At 39.5% G+C, this 21,413-nt stretch overlaps 2 protein-coding genes and 1 non-coding gene across 3 annotated transcripts in view; 1 reads left to right on the top strand and 2 right to left on the bottom strand.

Moving 5' to 3' along the window:
* Positions 1-614: 614 nt before the first annotated feature.
* Positions 615-1,538, bottom strand: LOC119691747. The gene is made up of 2 exons (XR_007267452.1): positions 1,331-1,538; positions 615-704 (listed from the first exon to the last, which is right to left on the bottom strand). It is a non-coding gene; the product is annotated as an uncharacterized LOC119691747 (transcript).
* Positions 1,539-2,090: 552 nt separating this feature from the next.
* Positions 2,091-6,346, top strand: LOC119691746 (coiled-coil domain-containing protein 102A). Its single transcript, XM_038109882.2, has 2 exons — positions 2,091-2,232; positions 3,885-6,346. Exon 2 carries the CDS (start codon positions 3,899-3,901, stop codon positions 5,033-5,035), a length of 1,137 nt encoding a protein of 378 aa, XP_037965810.1. The 5' UTR covers positions 2,091-2,232; positions 3,885-3,898; the 3' UTR covers positions 5,036-6,346.
* Positions 6,347-12,088: 5,742 nt separating this feature from the next.
* Positions 12,089-21,413, bottom strand: part of LOC105388764 — a 41,668-nt gene continuing 32,343 nt past the window's right edge. The window contains exons 18-27 of the mRNA XM_048628157.1: positions 19,425-19,479; positions 19,105-19,181; positions 18,408-18,956; positions 17,820-17,937; positions 17,247-17,376; positions 16,381-16,453; positions 15,867-16,003; positions 15,109-15,309; positions 14,126-14,260; positions 12,089-13,757 (exon numbers count right to left, since the gene is read on the bottom strand). Of these exons, the coding sequence (XP_048484114.1) occupies positions 13,522-13,757; positions 14,126-14,260; positions 15,109-15,309; positions 15,867-16,003; positions 16,381-16,453; positions 17,247-17,376; positions 17,820-17,937; positions 18,408-18,956; positions 19,105-19,181; positions 19,425-19,479 (1,711 nt within the window). The 3' untranslated portion in view covers positions 12,089-13,521. The remainder of the gene's footprint in view (positions 13,758-14,125; positions 14,261-15,108; positions 15,310-15,866; positions 16,004-16,380; positions 16,454-17,246; positions 17,377-17,819; positions 17,938-18,407; positions 18,957-19,104; positions 19,182-19,424; positions 19,480-21,413) is intronic.

Genomic DNA, 21,413 nt, shown 5'->3' with positions numbered 1-21,413 from the left:
AAGATTGAGATACTTATCAGGTTTTTAAAAAGTACGGTGGCCTGCGCTTATAAGTATACAGGCGGAATTTTTTAAAAAGCTATCTCAAGCTCACATGCTGCTCAAGCACATCCACATAAACACCACTGCTACACACATCACACACAACACGTCCCCGGATTTATAACAGATGTAGCTTGCCCCTTCATCATCAGGGATCGCTATTTTAAAAACTCCGCCTGTATACTTTTAGGCGCAGGCCACCGTACATCACTTAACGATTTTAATCTATTCTTTATTTGTAGGTATTTATGGAATGGAGAATTGAGTTGTTTCTGATAACATATCAAAAAGACGTAAAACTTAACACCCTACAGGTACTTACCATAAGTCCACAACTACAACCATTGCCTATACTAAGATCTATCATAGGTTAGTAGGTAAGTAATGATATTTCCTTACAAAATCCCTAAGGCCCGGTTTCGCGATAATCGGTTAGATCATAACCAGGGATTAGTTGACTTTTGACACATCTGTGAAGAATTATGAAGATGACGTATAATTGATGAACTAATCCGTGGTCATGATCTAACCGAGTACTTAACGCGAAACCGGGCTTTAAAAGAAACACATTCTTCATAGTAAGTATTTATTCACTGGATGGGACAGCTTGAAATAATCCTTTTCTTGCCATGGTGTCCGCAAGTTCTTCCATATCAGTTTTACTGTTAACAAACATCGATGTAAGTATTTCAGCTCATAAAAAACGTAGATATCAGCTCCGTGGCAGCCTATGTAGCAGTGGGCCATTGTTACTAGTAGCTTCAATCTATCTATCATGGCGAGCTGATTTTCCGCATTTAGCCTCCAAGGTGGGCCATTATGCGTGAAATACCTATGGGGTGACTAGCTATTAAGCCACCCAAGCTCACGCCAGAAAGAGCTACTACCACGAGTAGCTTATGATGATGAATTACTTCGAGCAATGCAGAGTTAGGTCCCATAATGAGTACCTACATAGGTTTGCTTTCTCCATGAGACTGGAGTCAGCTTCTGCTAGGATAGTGGGAAGTTTACTAACTAAATTATAGATAGCGTTATGGTGGCGATAGTAGAAGCGGGTCTCACTTGATATTATAAAATGTTATCGATAGTAACTACTCTTAGGAGGTAGTCTACATATATACGAGATATGAAATGAAACGGATAGCAGTTTGTCTAGATACCGAATATTCGATTTGATTTGATATCGGACATTCGATTCCAACTATATGGCCGGATATCCGGTGGAATTTCGAACTCAACTTAAAAGAGGTTGTATAAAAACACTACAAAGAGTATAAATAGGTACCTAAAGTAGCCTAGTCATCTGAGAGCTAAGTCCTCCTCCTTCCTTCTCCTAATAGGAAATTGCTGTGACCTCCCGGGTCCATAATGATCGCTTGTTTATTATTTTAACACCTTATGTAAGTAACACTAATTATGGAATGTAATAAAGATTTGAATTTGAGCCTAGTATAATTAATCATGAACTATATTTTTTGTCTATTTTTGAAAGTAATGTATAAATTATAATGAATATTGTAAATAGGTATAAAGCTATTTTAGATTGTTGGATTTTGGTGTAAAGCTGCGTACACACCGGGCCAACGAACGCCGAACGAACGCCAACGGTTATCTCAACGATGGATTTTATCATACATAATACAGGGCAGATTGCAGCAACGAAGGCCAACGAAATCCGTTCGTTGGCCTTCGTTGGGCCGGTCTGTACGCGGCTTAAGATGGAGGTTGAGCCAAGTTTATCTGTGGCTGTAGTGTTAGTAAGTAGTCTGTGAACTTGTAAAGTGAAGGATACGTTTAGAAACCACACAGTTTGGAATAACTGGTTAAAAACCGCATAGGTAATAATAATACACAAGGCCAAGAATAATTAAGATCCTCAAATGAAATGCTACTGAATTATCTAATAACAAATCAGCCAGAATTTGCCAACAAAATTGGTACTACAGTGATTATCACCAATTTCAGCTACAATCAATCATTTCTTCGTTCCCTTTAAAATTTCAGAACTGAACCTCCAATTTAATTTTCAAATTTTGACACTTTAATTTTACGAAGGTTTTGGATGGTACCTATTTTAGACAAATTCATACATTTATCGCTACATTTTCTATTATTTAAAAGTTTTATAAGAATCTCATGTCACCGACCTAGAGCTCGCGACCTCAAATTTTAGAAGAAACGTAGTTGGCAAGTATGAACAGATGGAGTGTTTCAACTACACAACTAAACAATCATCACTTCACTGAAATCCATTCATGTTTCGCTTGCAAATATTGTTGCTAGGTATTTATAATTATATCCATCTCACCATAGTGCCAATTCCTTTTATACCCCATTTACATTCAGCCCCTGCCGCTGCCCCTCGCGCTGCCGGCAATAATTCCCTAAATATTGCTGCAGCATGATCGAGAGGAGTGCGTGTTTACATACTGCCCTACCACTCACTTCGCATTCAAGTGTCGGCAATGACAGACGTCGAAATAATTACATCGGCCGCGGTCTCATTTTATATAGGGAGAAAAAATGTATAGGCAGAAAAATGAATCGACCACTAAGGAGCGACACAACATTATCTGATGCATTAAAATCGGTTCAGTCGTTGCAATTACCTAAACGATCAGTATCCGTAGTAGAAACACAAGACACATGCGTTACTCGAATGTACCCATAGTACGTAAGAAATTAGCTCTTGATAAAAAATGTTAAAACCCCGAAATTTATTAGACAATCAACTTAAGTACAAGTGAACCTCCTCCAGGCGCTCGGCGAGTACTGAGCGTCGGAGCTGAATGTAAACACGCACTGCCGCTCACGCTGCCGGTCCTTTGACTTCCGCACAAAAAACCGCCATTTAGGGGAGCGCCGGGCAGCGCGAGTGGCAATGGCAGCGGCATGAGAAGTATCGCGTTTACACACTGCCCTGCCCACTTCCCTGCCGCCTTCCCTGCCCACTTCCCTGCTCACTTCGGCTGAATGTAAACGAGGTATTAAGTTCAATTATAACATCATTTTACACCCGTTTTAAGGCCGCACTAAGTCCTAACCATACTATTATTATTATTTTCATAAAGCTTTACAAAACAAAACATCAGAATCCTTTACACTCACCGATAGTACTCCCTGTAGGCAGTTTTCCTCGGGACTCCCACAAAGAAGTAGAATAAGATGCCCCCAGCAACTGCTATTGCCATAGCTTGGAAGACCTTGCCCTTAGTTTGGCTCCAGTGTAGCCCCCTCATGTTAGGCTTGGGCCGGGCGGGTGGCGGAGGCGGCGGCGGCGTCGGCGGGCACTGTGGGGGGCAGAACTGCGGGGGCGCAGGCGGGCAGGACGCCATACTGCTGGAAAATCATTCATGAGTTGATTGGACTAGGCCTAGAACCCTTCCTACATTGGAAAGACCCGTGCGCCAGCAGTAGGGATGTGATGGGTTGTGATGATGAGTTGAATGACAGATTTGTGCTTTTGTTACAAAGCTTACCCTTTGTTAAGTTTAGGAAACTGTTTCAAGGAGCTGTCAGTTTATTATTAATACCAGCTTTAACTAGATATGGAAGTTATCATGCAGATATGGTGCTGTGTTATAATGAATACAATATACCTAAATAGGAGAGATTTATCCAGCATTTAATGATGCTGATGACAGCAAAGCATCATTAAAAGTAAATGACTTCTTCAAGACTTCAGTATCAATAGTACAGTTGTCAGAAGATCCAGCTACTTACTATGAGATTATGCGACCAATTCTTAACTGAATGCTAACTACTAATAACTTCAGCTACCTTCCTGAACATTTATTATAGTCATAATTGACAGTGACATAAAATTATCTCCTTTTCAGACTACTAATGAGAAATGGCTCAAAGCTCCCACGGAGGTAGCCACCGGAGACACCGGGAGCATGATGGGGCTCCACTGCGGTACACCAGCTCCGACTGGGAGGCCAAGGAGGCCCTGTACCAGCGAGAACTTGATGAAGCTCGAGCCCGAGCCACACAGATGGAGAAAACTATGCGGTGGTGGTCCGACTGCACCGCCAACTGGAGGGAAAAATGGAGCAAGGTACGTACCGAGCGCAATAAAGCACGGGAGGAGGCCAAGCAGTTCAAAAACAAACTAGACGCACTAACAAAAGAAATAAACTCCATTAGAGCTGAGAAGAGCGAACTAGAGCATCAAGTGTTAGATGTTAAAAGGGACAATGAAAAACTACTTAGTATAGGCGAGAATAGAATAGTAAATGCTGACCTCACTCCTGATGAAGGAGTGGAGTTGAGGAGGAAAAATGTAGGATACGTGTCACCTGGAGATGCCCCCTCGCGACAGAGAGCCTCCCTAGACTCACATAAGTTCTCAAATGTTGACAGTGTACTCGCTAATAAATTAAGTGAGATGCGCTTGAAACTAGATGAGACGTGCAAAAGCCTGCAAAGCGAAAAGGACCAGAAAGCATTCCTGTTAGCTAAAGTGGAAACATTGACTGCCGAACTACACAATGCTAAAATGGACATGCACAACGATAGAACACTCGGTTCCACAGATTCTAGTCACAGTGAAGTGGAGCGGCTGCAGAATGAACTACAGGACGAAGTAGCAGCCAAACAAGTGCTGGAAGAAAAAATTGCAGAGTACAAAATGGAGGTGGAAAAGCTGAAATCAGAGAACAACATTCAGTGGAGCAAACGGGAGCTGCTAGAGACAGAGAACATTGCTATACTGAGAGAGAACAAGAAGCTATACAGCCAGGTTTGCGAGCTGAGAGAGCAGATACACAAGCTGAATAGGATTTCGGATGGTAGTTACAGTTTACACGAGCATGGCAAATTGGACTCGAATGTGTTGTACGTAAGGAAGTCAAGCACTAGTCCCCGGTCTCGAGACGCGTCCAGTAATGGCTCGTCGGATGGCAACCTGGCTCAGTACGACAGGAAGACCAACACTTCAGGCGAGGACGACGACTTGGCGATAGTAGAGAGTGATCACTTACAGTAGAGGAAAAGCTCCAATTCGATTCTGGTTTTCAGAGGATTTTTTCGTTGGGACGCGCAAAATTTTCTTTCGACTTGTGTGTCTTTGCTGTGTCACGTTGACATGATATTATTCTATGATCTCTTCCGTTTTTCTCTGCAGTGCAAGTTTTCCAATTTTGAAAATAGTTTGTGAAAGTTTCATTCCAAGTTGCATTTTCCGTAAAATTTCATTCCGGATATTTTATAAGTTACTCTCGTTGTAACTAGGAATATAGTATAGCTCCAATGTAGAGTTAAGTATATCTTTGTTATAATTAGGCAGCACAAATTGCCATTACCGATGTGCGGAACGAAGACATTGCTTTAGGCACAGAAGTAATAAAACTATGGTTTAAATATTACTTAACTTAACCAGAAGACAAAACACATTGAACTTATGGTCCATGCCAGCAGCTTATACAAATATGTAGCGGGAATATTTTAAAATTAGTATCGATACAGGAAACATTAATGTATTTTTATGATTGCAAGGATGTAAGTACCTTAAATCAAAAAAATATTCGTGCTATCACATCGGGCGAAAAGTCAATGTCAGTATCCGAAAACTTAAACGACTCTGCGTTTTGTTAATAAATCGTCACGTGCAATGTTTGTGCCAAAAATAAACTAGTGAAAATATGGAAATTTCTCACAAATCTAAATTAGGTAGGTCAAAATTATGTACCTACAGGACTAAAATATTTGTAAAGGTATAAAATAACATAGGTTGTTATTGTACTGGGAAATACTTGTTGTTACTGATTGTGATAGTTTAGTTTTTATTAAAATTAGGTACTATTTAATTGATAAAGAGTAAAATTATTGTGTATGGCTTCCTGTGGATATTTTATGAAAACATTAAATTAATAATTACTACCAGCCTGTGCTAATCACACATCTATCCGAAAATTTACATAAGAAGATGGGTCTGACTTGTTTATTATTTGTGAATTCAGTTTAAAAAGCAATGATTTGTTATCATGTATGACTCATACTATCTTGCTTACGTATATGTAATATTTTTACATATGTTTATGGCCTAACCTTATTATTTTGTATAAGAATAATTTCCACGAATTAAAAATAGTTACATGTATTATTTAATAGCCTTCAATGACTTGCCTTAACATTTAAGTTGTTATTATTAATATTTTGTATTTGTACTCAAGGTGGCCTAAAATGATGAAGTTCAAACTAGGTAATGAATATGACCTACATAAGTATAGTATTTAACTGTAAGTATAAATTATGAATTTATTTAAGTGTAATAAATATTGTGTGTATTACGAAACAATATATTTTTTTGTAGTAAGTGCCCCTCGCTTGCCTTTTTTGTTTTTTCCTTTTCTTAATATACGCCATCTTGCATCTTACAAAAATGTATGTCACGGAGCTAGTACACCGCGTGTACCGCTAGGTGGCGACTCGGCCGCGCCATACAAATTTACATTTACCCGCCGCCATGGAAGTAATAAGTACTTAGCGTCAATTCACACGTACCACAACCACACCACGTCGCAGCGACAAAATGTGGTCAAGCTGTGGTTACGTGTGAATTGTGTGACAGCGGCTTTTTGCAGTTGCGTTGTGGCAGCGACAAAATGTCGATGTGGTTGCGTTGTCGCTGTCATTGCAATGTGGTAACCACGTCGTCGTGTGCATTTAATAGGGAGAGGAGGTGGCCGCGGTGCCGCCGCCGCGTGGCGGCGTTGCCGTTGCGATGTGGTTGCGTTGTGGTTGCGATGTGGTTGCGATGTGGTCGTATTACACAGGTGGTCGATAACAACGGCAAAATGTGGCACGTGTGAATTGGATTATTCATTGTCAATACAAAATATACGCCCGACCACACCGCGTGGTTGTGGTGTGGTTGTGGTTGTGGTGTGGTTGTGGTACGTCTGAATTGACCCTTAGTTGTACGTAAGTACTTATACTACTTATTACTTCCATGCCCGCTGCTTATCGAACGGTGTAAAAACTTGCACTCCCCATGCAAAAGGGGATACATAAACCTTTCCATAGAGAAAACACACATTCGCAGATTAGATAAGAAATGAAAACCAAAAATATTTTCATAATTTTAATTAGGACAAGGTACGTAACTTTCCAGAATACATAAATAATTTTAACAATTCAAATGATTACATCTTCATCTTACCAATTATTTTACATAATTTGCTGTAACATAGATTGAATTGAACGCTAAGACTTCCTAACTCGTTAATCATGATAAGTTATATTCTTAACGTTACTAGAATATCAAGAATACAGGACCAGCCTGTTTATTTTATCTAAAACACAAATTAATACTAATAATTAAATAAAAGTTACACAATAGGTCTGCGTAAAATATTCTGAAAAGGAAAGAAAATAAGATTCCATTGACAGGATAAAATAATTACATTGGTAGCCTTTTCACTGTTTTAAAGGTGAGGCCCATTGGTGCGTTGCGCTGCCTTGCGTCGCGTCGTCGTCTTAAACGAATGGCGATAAAAATATATGGTAGCGACGACATAACCGACCAATGAGGCCTCGCCCTTAAAATTAACAGATAGGTATTAATTTGTTAGAGAACAACGAAGTTGGTACCTATACTCTTCGCGCTGTAGGATAGTGCGGGTGACATCTGTCAGTGACACACTAGTGGTTTAGCTTTATTACAGTGCCACAAACTTATCTGTTCCGGTGAGAGCTCACGTAAATGAAATCTAATATTTCTTCATTCTTTAAGATGTTAAGTTTTCCCGTAATGGTAATTTACCCTTGCGGTTTAAATAAATCCATATAATCTATATCAATATATAATTCATTAGTAAGTAATGAGATATGGATCAATTTAGTTCGCTCTCACCGGAACAGATAAGTTTGTCGCACTATAGATGTTATTATGATCCTATCTGACAGAAGTCACCTGCCCTACCCTATACCGCGCAAAGTGTAATAATTATCATAATTAGAAATGGCTACTACGTTTTACTTTAACTTGCATACAATTTCCATCACGACATAGTGATACGTTGAAACAATATTAAGACAGTAAAATTTAAATTTACAAATATTTTAATATACTTTTATAATATGGCAGCGAAGGTTCCATTGAATAAATCACATAGAAGACAATATTGAGACTCAGTACATTTTAAATTATCGTTTTGAAATATTAAAAGTCTAGATTAGATAGAATGCTTTGGTCAAAAATGGCATGTTACCTACATATTATTTTAATGATAAAAAATTAAGATAGATACAAAAATCAATTACCTTTGCGTTTGGCGAAAAGTAGACCTTATACAACGACATAATATGGTGCACAATACTATGCGGTGTTTCTGCGATAGCTACAAAAACATTCACTACGTATGGGTTTTCGAAGAGACATATTTACAGTTGACAAGAAAAATGCGTCTTTTCATGTACGGTCAAGTGCAGAGAAACCTGACCCCCCTCTCATAGTAACAATGTTTCTGAGAGGGGTCAGGTCTTTCTGCCCTTTACTGTACAGTCAGAAAAATAAACTCACAGGTTTCATTTAACCGTCTAAGCCTCCGGGGCGTTTTTTTTCTCTTAGGTGACAAACAGTGGTCCAGCCTCTGTCATATTTTGTCACCAAACTGGCCATGTCGCCCCTTAATTTAATATTGCTTTGGTCTAGCGAAATGTACTTCAGAAGGACACATTAACTATAACACTACTCGATAACATAATTTGTACAATATGTGCATTTAAAAATATCACAAAATAATTATGCGTTTAATGATCGATTATTTTATGACTTCTTTGGCTGATAGGATTACTAAATGACATACGTAATTATAAGGGATTCTAGTTTTAAATTGTGCACTTGTTTCTAACTGTGCTGTGTTGCAATATGGATATTTTTATAGCTTACATTACAAGATACACATTGGAATAAAGTACACTGATATACGATGTTTAAAAATAAACAATTATAATCTTTAGTTAGATGTACACAGTCTCTGTAAAGTTGGCTAGAAACTTTTATTATATTCTTAAAATGTCAAAAAATATTTTAAAACTAATTTGCGTAAGTTATTAATAATATTATTATCTTATTGATTTTGTTAAGATTTCTGCTATAATTGTACAATTATTTCTGGTTTAGAATATGCAACGCTTTTTCTGTTAAATGGTACATTTTTATTATACAGTAAGTATAAAATACTATCCCTCCAAGATTCGCACATAATCAGGTAGGTATATAACATGGTAAGCAATGTGTATGAAAGTATTAAGTGATTAAATATAGTCTGCCATACATTTAAACCTCTCTTAAATCTTGAGCTCCCTTGAAGATTACCTAAATGCGTTAGGTCTCAAATTAGGGCGAGGTCCCACTGGTGCGTTGCGTCGTCGCTGCCATATACATAGGGAACACCCAAATATTCCGAAAAACTTTTTTCCGAATTTGATAACCCCGAATATGTAATTTACGAAATATTGCAATACCGATTTTTTAAAATACCGAATTATAATAATCACGAAAATTATAATTTCGAATATTATAATCACGAATATTGTTATTACGATTGTTAGGTAAATATACGAATGTTAAAAAATACGATTACTTTAATATACGAAAAATAAAATACCGATTTATTATAATCACGAAAAAGTCAAATCCCGATCGGAAATATGATAATTCGTGATTTTCACAAAAAACATAAACGTCTTTAAAACTTTAGAACCAAAACCAAAAGATAGGTGCGACGACGAGCAAAGCGAGGAGGAGCGTGTTAGGTGCACATAGATATCGAAAAACAAAGCGGAGCGCAGCGAAGCGGAGCGGAGCGTTTCAAATATAGAGCAAAACAATTGCTAGGATTTTTATGGTGTTTAAACTTAAAAACCTTAGGACCTAAACCTAAAGATAGGTGCGACGACGAGCAAAGCGAGGAGGAGCGTGTTAGGTGCACATAGATATCGAAAAACAAAGCGGAGCGCAGCGAAGCGGAGCGGAGCGTTTCAAATTTAGGGCAAAACAATTGCTAGGATTTTTATGGTGTTTAAACTTAAAAACCTTAGGACCTAAACCTAAAGATAGGTGCGGCGACGAGCAAAGCGAAGAGGAGCGTGTTAGGTGCACATAGATATCGAAAAACATTTCACATAATATAGCTTAAAAAATATTGTTTTTATACGCATTATGCTGCATTATTCATATAACCATTTCTTGTTAACTAAGAAACATTCGGGAATTTGTATTTTCGGAATATTAAAACTTCGGGATTCGTAATTTTAACAATTCGATATAATAAAAAATCGTACTTTTGAAACATCGAAATAATAATATTCGGAAAATTGACTTTCGTCATTTTAATAAATGTGTTGTTTGAAATTTCGTTTATAAACTATTCGTGATTTTCGTTATTCGGAAACTTAAAATTCGGGATTGTGAATTATTCGGAACTATGAAATTCGAAATTTTAAAAATCGTTATTTTCATATTCGTAAAAAAGTAATTCGGAATTATGTAGTGTACCCATATACATAGGTATATATTTTTATGACAGTTCCTTTGGACCGACTAAACGTAGCGCAACACGCACCAATGGGGCCTCACACTTAATCACCAGTAAATCACGTAATAACTACACATATGTCAGCAATTATAAAAGGATATACCTACCGAATTGTTTTAGAAAACCAATAAAATTACGTAGAATGTTCTAAGATTATACATTTGTTAAAAGGAGGCTCAGTTAGTATACCACACATCTATCTTTGGGTTTGTCACACATCTTACAATCTTAACCTAATGTACCTTAGCAGTATCATATTTATATAGGGTAGGGTTGTTAAAATATGTGTAATGTTGAGAAGTGCAAGAGTAGATAATTTTCTTCATGAAATATACTTTTGCACTTTAAATTCAAAATGTATGTTTACTGATGATCTAATTTAACTTAAGTACATTCTGCTACATAAATGATATGAAAGTTATAAGCGTAGGTATATGATTTTTTTTAATGCAAAACGAAGTCATCCTTACACCTTTAGGGCGTCCCACTAGAACCGTAGACCATTGCACTAGGCTGGTGGCCCATAATAGGGTCGTAGGGCGTCCGACTAGGCTAAATGGCAAACCTCGAATGCAGTTACATTTTATAATGATATAGGTAAATAAATACACTAACAAGCCTCCCCCGGCATAAACAATATTAGAAACTAGCCCCCTTATTCATAGAGAAGTTACAGAACGTACAGAACGTTTTAACTAATAAACTGTTTTGTCCCTCCCTGTCAATGAACAAATTGTTCTTTGTCGGAGAGGGACAAACAGTTTATTAGTTAAAACGTCTTGTAACTTTTCTATGATTAAGGGGGTTATATTTGGCGTTTATTGCATTGTTCTCTGTGAAACATACACGCACAGCTAAGCAGACTGGGATACATAATGTACATACATATTAATTACTATAATGGATTATTGTGTGTCTTGAGAATTAAGTGTAACGCCCGAAAAGAAACAATAATAGAATGGATGGGCACTAATGATGGACGTACACGATACAAATTATCGTAATTATCATTCGGCGATGATAATCCGTCCTACTCCAACTTTTACAGGGTGTTCCAAAAATGGTATAGTAAGGGATGAAAAAGAAAAAAGATAATATTTTTTTCGCGAATTTCCAAATCTCTTAGAACAAAAGTTGTTTAGAATGACCCCCTGAGTCACCCCCTTTCGGCTTAAAAAAACACACACTCATGCCTTGTACTAATGTACTCTCTTGCGGGGTAGGCAGAGATGCATTGCTGCACCCACTTTTCGCCAGAGTGTTATGTTAGTCCCAATGTAATAGGGGGCGGGCCTATTGCCATTTTACGGGCACATCCAAGACCCGAGAAGAAATATCTGCGTTTAAACAAATATCTGCCCCAGCCGGGAATCGAACCCGGGACCTTCGGCTCAGTAGTCAGGGTCACTAACCACTACGCCATTCGGTCGTCAGGTCCCTTTCGGCTTAGTATACCCTTTTTGCAACACCCTGTATACAATGGAGACCATTATTAAATTGTTTCTTTATTTGCGGGCGTTATATCCATTGATTCAGCGTTAATACAGGCTTTGATTTGTTCACGACGTGATCAACATATTTTTTAACAGTTTTAGTTACTATATGAATACTTCCAGATGTCCACCATTTGTGCACAAAACACATAAAGATACATCGAAAACCTCAAAACGTTTAACAACTACATACACCATCGTCAAAACTTACATCTAGACATCAACTTTATCCATATCGAATTCACTAAATATCATATTTTAATTAATATTTATTAAATCTGTAATTAATAAGCGTAATAGATCAAAAACATTAATGTTTTCTTTTCCTTATTTTTTCATCTCATCGGCCACTTTCTACACGGTAGGTAGGTAAGAAGGTACCTGTTTTTACGTACCTAAGTACGTGTTATTAATATTTTTTAAAGACGGGGGGAAATTTTTGCTCTCTTGACATTCCCTAGCACACGACACATCTCGAAAATTTAGTGAAATATTGTATGTAGCCCTCGTGATATGTCGAGTGTTGACATGATGTCGAAGTTCGCTTCTTCATAATATAAATATTGTATGTAAAACTCGAGATGTCTCGACAAGATGTCGAGAGAGCCATAATTTCCTTCCAGCCTTACATTCTGATAGTTACATAAAACAACCATACAAAGGTGGTATGACTGGCGTTTAGGATTTGTGCCTTTACAAATTCGATTAAATATACTTAAGGCCATCGAAGTTGAAAAAAAGGCGGAAGGTATCTCGCTAACTAAAAAAATTGCCACAACAATGGCGGTGACATGAATGTGTGTGTGTGTCGGCTCGTCACTAGGGTGCTTCAGTTTTTAGTTAGCGAGCTTCCTTTCGCCTTTTTTTTCTACTTCGATGCTTAAGGGCAACTTTTTCTGTCCATCATTAAAGTATGGTCAACTTCAGAAGTAACTATACACTTTTGTATCTTATTTAATTAACAAACCACCAATGTTTGGTCAAACATTAATAGGCTGTTTCGAGTCAGACAAGGTACAAAAGTGTATAGCTATAAAGCTTTACGGAACCAGATTTACATGAAGGGTGACTTGCACCAAACATTTATGCGAAATTAAATCTATTGCTCTCTTGATCTGAGCCAGCCATATATTTAATTTCGTTTAAATACCTGGTGCAAGTCATTGACGCTTAATACTTTTCTCTTTCGCTGACTGTACCGACAGCCAATTTGGGATACAGTTTATGCTACCTTCACCCCACGTTGTGAGGCCGCCTTTACTCAATGAATACTAACTGACAAATTCCTTTAAAACTCTTCACAACAACCACCACAAACTCAAAACACCTCAAGTCACTCAAACTTCATCTGCAAACCTGACAGTATGCCGCTTTCTCATAACCTTCTCAACCGTTTCCTTCCTAGTATCCTCACTTCCCATCCAGCAGCAGAAACATCAGCAATTCTGTTCGCTCTCCTTCAAGTCAAACGTCTTGCCATCATTTTCCTTAGCCCCGTAGTAGGGTTCATCAGTCTCCTGCCCGCTGGTGACAGACTCTGGGAGTGGCCCTTCTAGACGCAAGGTGATGAGGTCCTTGTGGTTCTCCAGAGCCAGGGGGATGAGGGAGCCCCCGCAGAGGACCTCGCATGAGGTGATGCGCTCGGGAGGCGTGTAGACTGCTATTAGTTGGCCTGCGGAGAGATAGGTTGTTTGTTAATATTAGTCGTCAAATTTTTGCTACCATATTTTAAACGATGATGATGAAGTCATGTAGGTAACTAATTTAGGGTATACGAAGGTTGCCGAAGCTCATGTTGAATAATGAAGGAGCGGATCAACCAAAAATTTTCGAATTTTTCGCCAACAACGCGCTTTTTTTTTCAGAATTTTGTATTCTATCCTCACAGCCGTCTCCAGGCCGGCCTAGTCGTGTGACGGCTACAGGGGGGGCAGCATGACTCACCGGTGTGCTACAGGGGGGGCAGCATGACTCACCGGTGTGCTACAGGGGGGGCAGCATGACTCACCGCTGTGCTACAGGGTTGGCAGCATGACTCACCGGTGTGCAGGTCCCACAGGCGCACGGAGGTGTCGCCGGCGGCGTGGTCGGCGGACAGCAGCACGCCGCCGCCGCGCGCCAGCCGCAGCAGCGACGGCGGCGCCACGTGCCCGCGCAACGTCAGGCGGCAGTTGCCTGGAAGGAGGAGAGAATGTTGATTGAATTAAGTTCAGTCAGTATAAATCATGTCACTGTCCACCAACCCGCACTAGACCAGTGTGGTGGACTAGGCCTAAAGCCCTTCCTTCATTGAAAGGAGACCCGAGTCCCAGCAGTGGAGACGTCATAGGTTGTGATGATGTCACTGGCCATACTCGTAATTCAACATCGTACAAGTGACATACTTACCTATGCAGTGTACTATACCATCGTTCTTGGAGTGAACGAAGGCATCCTAATCTTCCTGCTATCTCTTTAAATCTACTGCACGTAAAGCAAGAAATTACAAAAGTTTTAGGTAAAACTCGCTTAGAAAATGACAGCTTATACCGAGTTATGCCACAATCAGCGCAATGGAGACAGCAGTGAAACCCGTTTTCCAGTATCTAGGGTCCACTTACCAGTGACAAGATCCCACACCAGTATCCTGGCATCCGCCAGTCCACTCAACACACAAGTGTCTCTGGAGCTGATGGCCAGCGCCACGGTGTCGCAGCCCGGCTTCCACTTCTTGAACAGAGTGCCGGATTGTAAGTATGACTGAGATGCGGGGTCGAATCCCGTCACACACTTACCTATGCTGTATTATATGTAGACGTGATGTAGACCATTGTTCTTAGGGTGAAAGAAGACATACTAACCTTCCTCGCTTCGAAATGACAGGTTATGTCACAATTTAACAGTAAATTCCGTGTTACAGCATCAAGGGTCCTAAAACTACTAGCAGAAAGGCCTGATGCGCTCAAAAACGCATTTTACGTCATATTCACTATTGAAGAAGCAAGAAACGATAGCTTCTTTTTTACCATTGCTTCAAAACTCACCAGTAACAAGATCCCACACCAGTATCCTGGCATCAGCTAATCCGCTCAATACACAAGTGTCTCTGGAGCTGATGGCCAGCGCCACGGTGTCGCAGCCCGGCTTCCACTTCTTGAACAGAGTGCCGGATTGTAAGTCGTACACGACTATGAAGTTTGGGCTGGGTTCGTCGAGCTCGCGGCTTACTACGCATACGTAGGAACCTGTGGACGGAGAAAGTAGGAGATTAGATACACGGTTTTTGCACTTTTAAAGCGACAGCCAAAAAAGGAGCCCCGATTGTACCGTAGGTAACAGTACTACTCAAAATTTACGGAGCACACAGAACATTTTGTTTTGTTGTCGTGCAGCAGCTCCGAGGGGGCAGCCCCGAGTGAGCGCTTCTACACCGAGCGAGGAGTGAATACTAAACTCGAATTTGTAGGACGTGGTAGAGGCGCCATCTAGCGGTAAAAACAGTGCACGCAGCCGCGCCAAACTATTACGGCAGCCGCGCTACACGGGATTGCACATTTAAAGCGACAGCGAAAGAAGGAGCGCCCATTGTACCATAGGTAACAGTAATTAATAGTTTATTACTTATACAATGGGCGCTTATCAACTTATCAATACTGGTACAATGGGCGCCCCTTTTTTCGCTACGCGTAGCGCGGCTTACGGCTGCCGTCGAGTTTTGATCACAGTTCGAGTAGAAAACGGTAACTCAAAATTTAGGCACACACAGTACATTTCCAAACCCTTTTGAGCGCTACATCCTTACCTTCGTAAGTAATAGCGGCCTTGGAGGTGATGAAGTCGTGGTGCGGGATGCGCAGGTCGTACAGCAGCTTGCGCGAGGTCAGCGACCACACCAGCAGCGGGAACGGCTTCTGCGTCTCGTCGCCGCACACCAGAATCCTGGGAAGCGAAAGATTAAGTCATAATGTTTTTTTAAAATAGAAAACACGACATTTATAGATTATTACTATGAACCATTATATCAATGAACAACAACTCATGAGGGTATGTTTCGGTTTAATTTGCGTACAGCCTGGCCAGCCAACCTTAAACCAGGAGGCGATAGTGGACGGATGTGCTGAAGTCATGTGGTGACGTTTCTTATGTCCAGTATTGGATGATCGACATGGGATGATGATGATGATATAATGCGTACATTCTATCCGAAATCACTCAATTTTGTTAAAGTAAAGTAGAGTGCGTGTTTGCGCTTTCAGCTTAAAATATTTAAACATGTATGAGTGGCTGATACAATGATGTTGATAATGTTGACTTACCTTCCATCCCCTGAAACCAGCAGGGAATTGAGAAACCTGTCTTCACCCGCCTTGAACGTCGTCACGCAGTCGCCTGAAAAACAAAAAAGGGGTATTTTAAACAAGATAATAAAACGTGACAACGTATGTAAGTACTTATAGATGGCGCTAGCATCGGATCAAGCTTTTGGGTAAGGACTGGACCATTCTGCCAGAGAGACAGAGACTCGCCCTTCTTATATGACAACCGTGTTTGCAAATGGGCAAGTTTTTATTTATATCAAAGTTGAATACTTCTATAATAAGTACGACGGCATGACGCTTTTGGTATAAAATTATGAAAAATCATCGGTCAGGGAAGATATTTATTTATATTTGCCTACAAAGAAGTTCAAGCCACGCGCGCTTGAACGTGCTGTGTGATGACAAGCATTTTCATATGATTACTCAAGTACAAGTCATAAGCGCTTAAACATGCTAAGTGATAAAATGAATTTTCAAATCCTCATCTCACTCACCAGTCTCAATATTCATCAGGTTGACGTACATCCGGTTCCGGGACAGCGCCACCAGATCTTCTACTTAGTACCACTTGGTACTGAGGGTCGTATTTATCTCCCAAAGAAGTACATGACAACAGCGCTTAAACGTGCTGTGTGATAAAATATTTATTCATCTGTACTCACTTTCGGTTGATGTGTAGTTTAAAAGCAGCAATAAACCCATCTCCGTCGCGCTAACTCTTGAGGCGAGCGCGATAAAAACGTACATACATCCGGTTTCACGACAGCCACACCTGGTGCTGTGGGTCTTTTTATTATCTCCCAAAGAAGATAATAGCGCTTAAACGTGCTAAGTGATAAAATAAAGGTTCCATCTGCACTCACCAGTCTCAATATTCATCAGGTTGACGTACATCCGGTTCCGGGACAGCGCCACCAGGTGCTGTGCGTCGTGCAGCCCGTAGTACGGCATCTTCTGGTTCATCACGCCCTTGAGCGCCACCACGAATTCGCCCTGGGGTTAAAAATATTAAATTTCAATTTTGTTATTTACGGTCTGAAATATAATATGCTTGCCTTTGCCCGTGACAAGGATCTGTAGTGATCTGGGTTAGTAGTGAGTCCCTATAGCATGGCCTTTATGGTAATACAGAAAAGAAGTTACATTAGATGTGTAGTAAGCAAAGGCGAACGTTTTTCAATCAACCACGAAGAGATAACTTTACAACATTAATTTATATCACTCCAAGCTGTTGAAGATGTTATCCGCTCGGCCTTTTAAATTAATATTCCTGTGAGGGCAAACGTAGCATGAGACGCCATCCAGTCCGCTGGACATAAACAAGTATAAGTTGCATAAGGAAGGTCGAGGGCAGAGTATTATTACCCCTACCGTGAGAGAGGAAATATCAGCAGTAAAATAATATTGGCAAGATGATGGTTCATATATTTATTTACCTTGTCCAGGTCATAGACCCTTAGTTCCCGTCGACACAGCACCACGCATCTATACTGGTCGATGGGCACCAGGTTGATGGGGTGAGTGACCCCCGTCAGCGTGCGCACGCGCCGGCATCTGTCGAGAGACCGGAAAACGACGGTTAATAATAGGGAAGTGAATTGGTAGGTAGGATTCCAACTATTGCAACATTTTCTTTTTCTTTGTTGTACGTGGTCATATATCGAGTAATTTAGAAAGATATCTTTATGCTTTATGTATTTGTAAACAAACCAGACAGGGAGAACAAGAAAGGTGGAACCGTGGAAGGTAGTTTACGTACGTAGTAATTTCTTTGCATTTTAATTTACAAACTGGTTATTTTATGCGAAAACTATTAAATGGCTATTAGATGCATCATATAAATGTAAACTAGTTAAGATAGCTGTAAGTTTTCCAAATACAATAAAATAAAATAACATAAATAAAAAATAAATCGTATTTAGCTAGTGTGTAGTGTTAGTCTACCCGAGGGTAGTTTTAGTAAACATCCAACCAAACAGACTACACAAGTTAAAAATAAGTATAACTTTGCAACTTATACTTACGTAGTCGTATCCCACACGCCGATATCCTCTCTCTCCGTAGAAACAGTCGCCACATACTTCCCACATTTCTCCAGCCTCACTATCAAGTCATAGTGCTTACTGTCAAACCCTTCCACCATAGACAACTCTCTCTTCTCTTTTACCTCAATCAACTTCGCGAAGTCCTCATTAACCGCTACTAAAGTTGGAATCGGCGGGTTTTTAGCCACTTCTAACCATTGTTTGGTAATACTCGATTTCAGTTCTAATCCTTCTTTGATGCGTTTCTCTAGAGTTATTCTTAGCAGGCCGTAGAATTGTCTATGGTCGTAGTCTAGCGCGTATGAATGGGTTTCGAGGAAGTCTTTTAGTACAAGAATGTGTTCGGGTAAAGGGTCCAGTTTTATCAGTGCGATGTCTGCTAGGAAGTGTGTGCAGTCGGTGGCGGCGATCTTGTCTCGTATCCACGTGTGGTTCACGAAGTAGGGGCGGGTCGCGAAGGTCTTCGGGTCAGATTTGTAGATGTGGTACTCTTGGTATGGCAGCTCATCGAGTTTTCTTGTGTTGTAGCTATGGAGAGAAAGTGCGTTATGATGAATGTCAAATAAGATGTTTAAAATTTTACTTGAAAGTGGTTTATATAGTAAGCCAAAGAGAGATGACTCAGAGGGTCATTCAGGACACCATGTGCAATGTAAAGAAAATTGTAATAACTTACTATTCTTCCGAGAACTTGTTTTCCTGTGATATAAGACGGCCTGCCATCTTAGGATCGTTCTCTTCATGCCATTTACCCTGGAAAATTGTAATGATTTTGAGTCACATATTATTATGGTTTTACCTTATGTCTTACTCACTACTGATTTCATATAAATCGATTTATAGTCTATTTTTCTAACAGCGGGGACGGTATTACTCACTGATGATTACAGAATCGTATAACATTGCTTTTAAAGCAAGGTTTTCAAAAATAAAATTTTCTTCAGTGTGAAATATGTCAAAATATAAAAGTAGGTAGTGATTCTAAACCACACTCACCATAAAATAGTCGACGAGCGTGTGCCGAACCTCCAGGCTGTTGTCTGGGAGGTACCTGTGAAGTAGTGGTAGTTACATCATTAGTTACTTAATCATGTTTTATTAATTTTTCGAAAGAAAAACTTTAAAAAATTAACGTTTGGTAATAGTGATTAATCATGAAAAAATAATCTTTTCAAATGCATGTGAAGATACCCAACCAACGCTTTTACCCTAATAAATGTAGGCAATATTCATCATCATCATCATCATCATCAACTTACTATAGCTTACTGTTGGGTATAGGCCTCGTTATAAGTACTCCAGTCCTGTGCTGCTCTAACGCTAGTTGCAGAAAAGAACTTAAACCTAATGTCAAACTTCAATGCCTTACTCTGACAGTACATGACGACATTCGATTTAAGTTCCTTACAGCAACTCGGCGTATGCCATTTATCGCCACCTTGACGTTGTCGTTGGACCATCTAACAGTATGGGGAGTGTGAGTTTTTATACGGTACGCGGGAACACGCGCTGTACTACGCGTGCCTTGTGTCTGGTTGTCATTTAATATGTATCTATCTATGTATTTGTGTAGGTATATAAGATTGCCGACACTGATATCACAGGCTCTGCCTAGTTCGGGGTCGGATGGTCGTGAGGTACATATTTATTTATTTATATGCCACCGCAGCAGCAGCGCGGCTAGTTGCGGCCAGAAGAGGGACGCGGTCCCTATACTAGTAGTATATATGTGGGAGCGTAATGAAAAAGAAGGGGGGTTGCGGTAATAAAATAATATATTGAATCATAAATTACAATTAGGTACATCAAAATAGACATTGGAAAGATATCACCTGACGAGACGATTCAGAGCACCCTTGTTGCCGTGTCCGCAGTCGGACAACTTCTGATCCGTCGACAGTTCGAGCGATCACTTTTATACCGGGGAGTAGTAGTTTGCACCTGCAGCTTGTTTGCGTTGCTAAATTGTTTTTCTAGGCGCACGTGTTTCCTACTATTACGAAATGTTGAGTACTCCCACACGACCATCCTGACAATGAGCCAACATGGCTCTTTAGAAAATAGTCTTACATTATATGAACTGTTTACTATACAATACAATACACTTCATTTGCACCAAAAGGAAGTAATACAAAAGAAACAAAACAACTTATAAATTCAAAGAAGACAGTACAAAAAGGAAGTTTTACTGCTTAAAGCAATAGCTCAACTTACTAACAAAGTAATCCCTACTAAACAACCTTGATAGAAGAGATAATATGAAAATATTTTGTTTCAGTACAGTAAATGAATGTTGCATTTATCTCTAGTGCTATTCGCTAATGTAACAACAGCATTACTTCTGTATCAATCAATCAAATTACTTTATCGTAAATCTAATTACAATACTTACGTAAAATTAAACTCATAGCACTTAACAATATCACTTATGACAAGTTCACATTGCTATGCCAACATAGTGAGAAGTAACAATCCAATCACGTAATAATAAAATTATTATAACTTATTCAGAATACACTTTTGTATGCGTAAAACTTAAACCTATTAATGTAATGTAGGTAATGCCAATTCACAAGTATATCACTTATGACAAATTTACATAGCTGTGCCAACATGGCAACAAGTAACAATCCAATCACGTAATAATAAAATTATTATACTTATTCAGAATACATTTTTGTATGAGTAAAACTTAAACCTATTAATGTAATGTAGGTAATGCCAATTCACATGGCGTCAACGTAAATTTACTACTAAATCATATAGTTATGCCAATTCACATGGCTTCAGTCATGAACAAAATCACATAGTCATGCCAAATAACATGGCGTCAGTCAACAAGTAAGTCACATAGTCACGCCAACTCACATGGCGTCAGTAAACAACCAAATCACATGGTCATGCCAATTCTCATGGCGTCATACAGTAACCAAGGCGTTACAGAACAACTAAATCACATGGCTCTGCCAAATCCCATGGCAATAC

This window comes from Plutella xylostella, chromosome 20 (assembly GCF_932276165.1).
Source record: "Plutella xylostella chromosome 20, ilPluXylo3.1, whole genome shotgun sequence".
Taxonomy (NCBI): domain Eukaryota; kingdom Metazoa; phylum Arthropoda; class Insecta; order Lepidoptera; family Plutellidae; genus Plutella; species Plutella xylostella.
Note: the sequence above shows the minus strand (reverse complement) of the source record. Positions and strands in the feature narration are given on the sequence as shown.

What these genes read in the sequence shown, in the direction of transcription:
- LOC119691746 (XM_038109882.2), top strand. Translation starts at nt 3,899, where the DNA reads ATGGCTCAAAGCTCCCACGGAGGTAGCCACCGGAGACACCGGGAGCAT.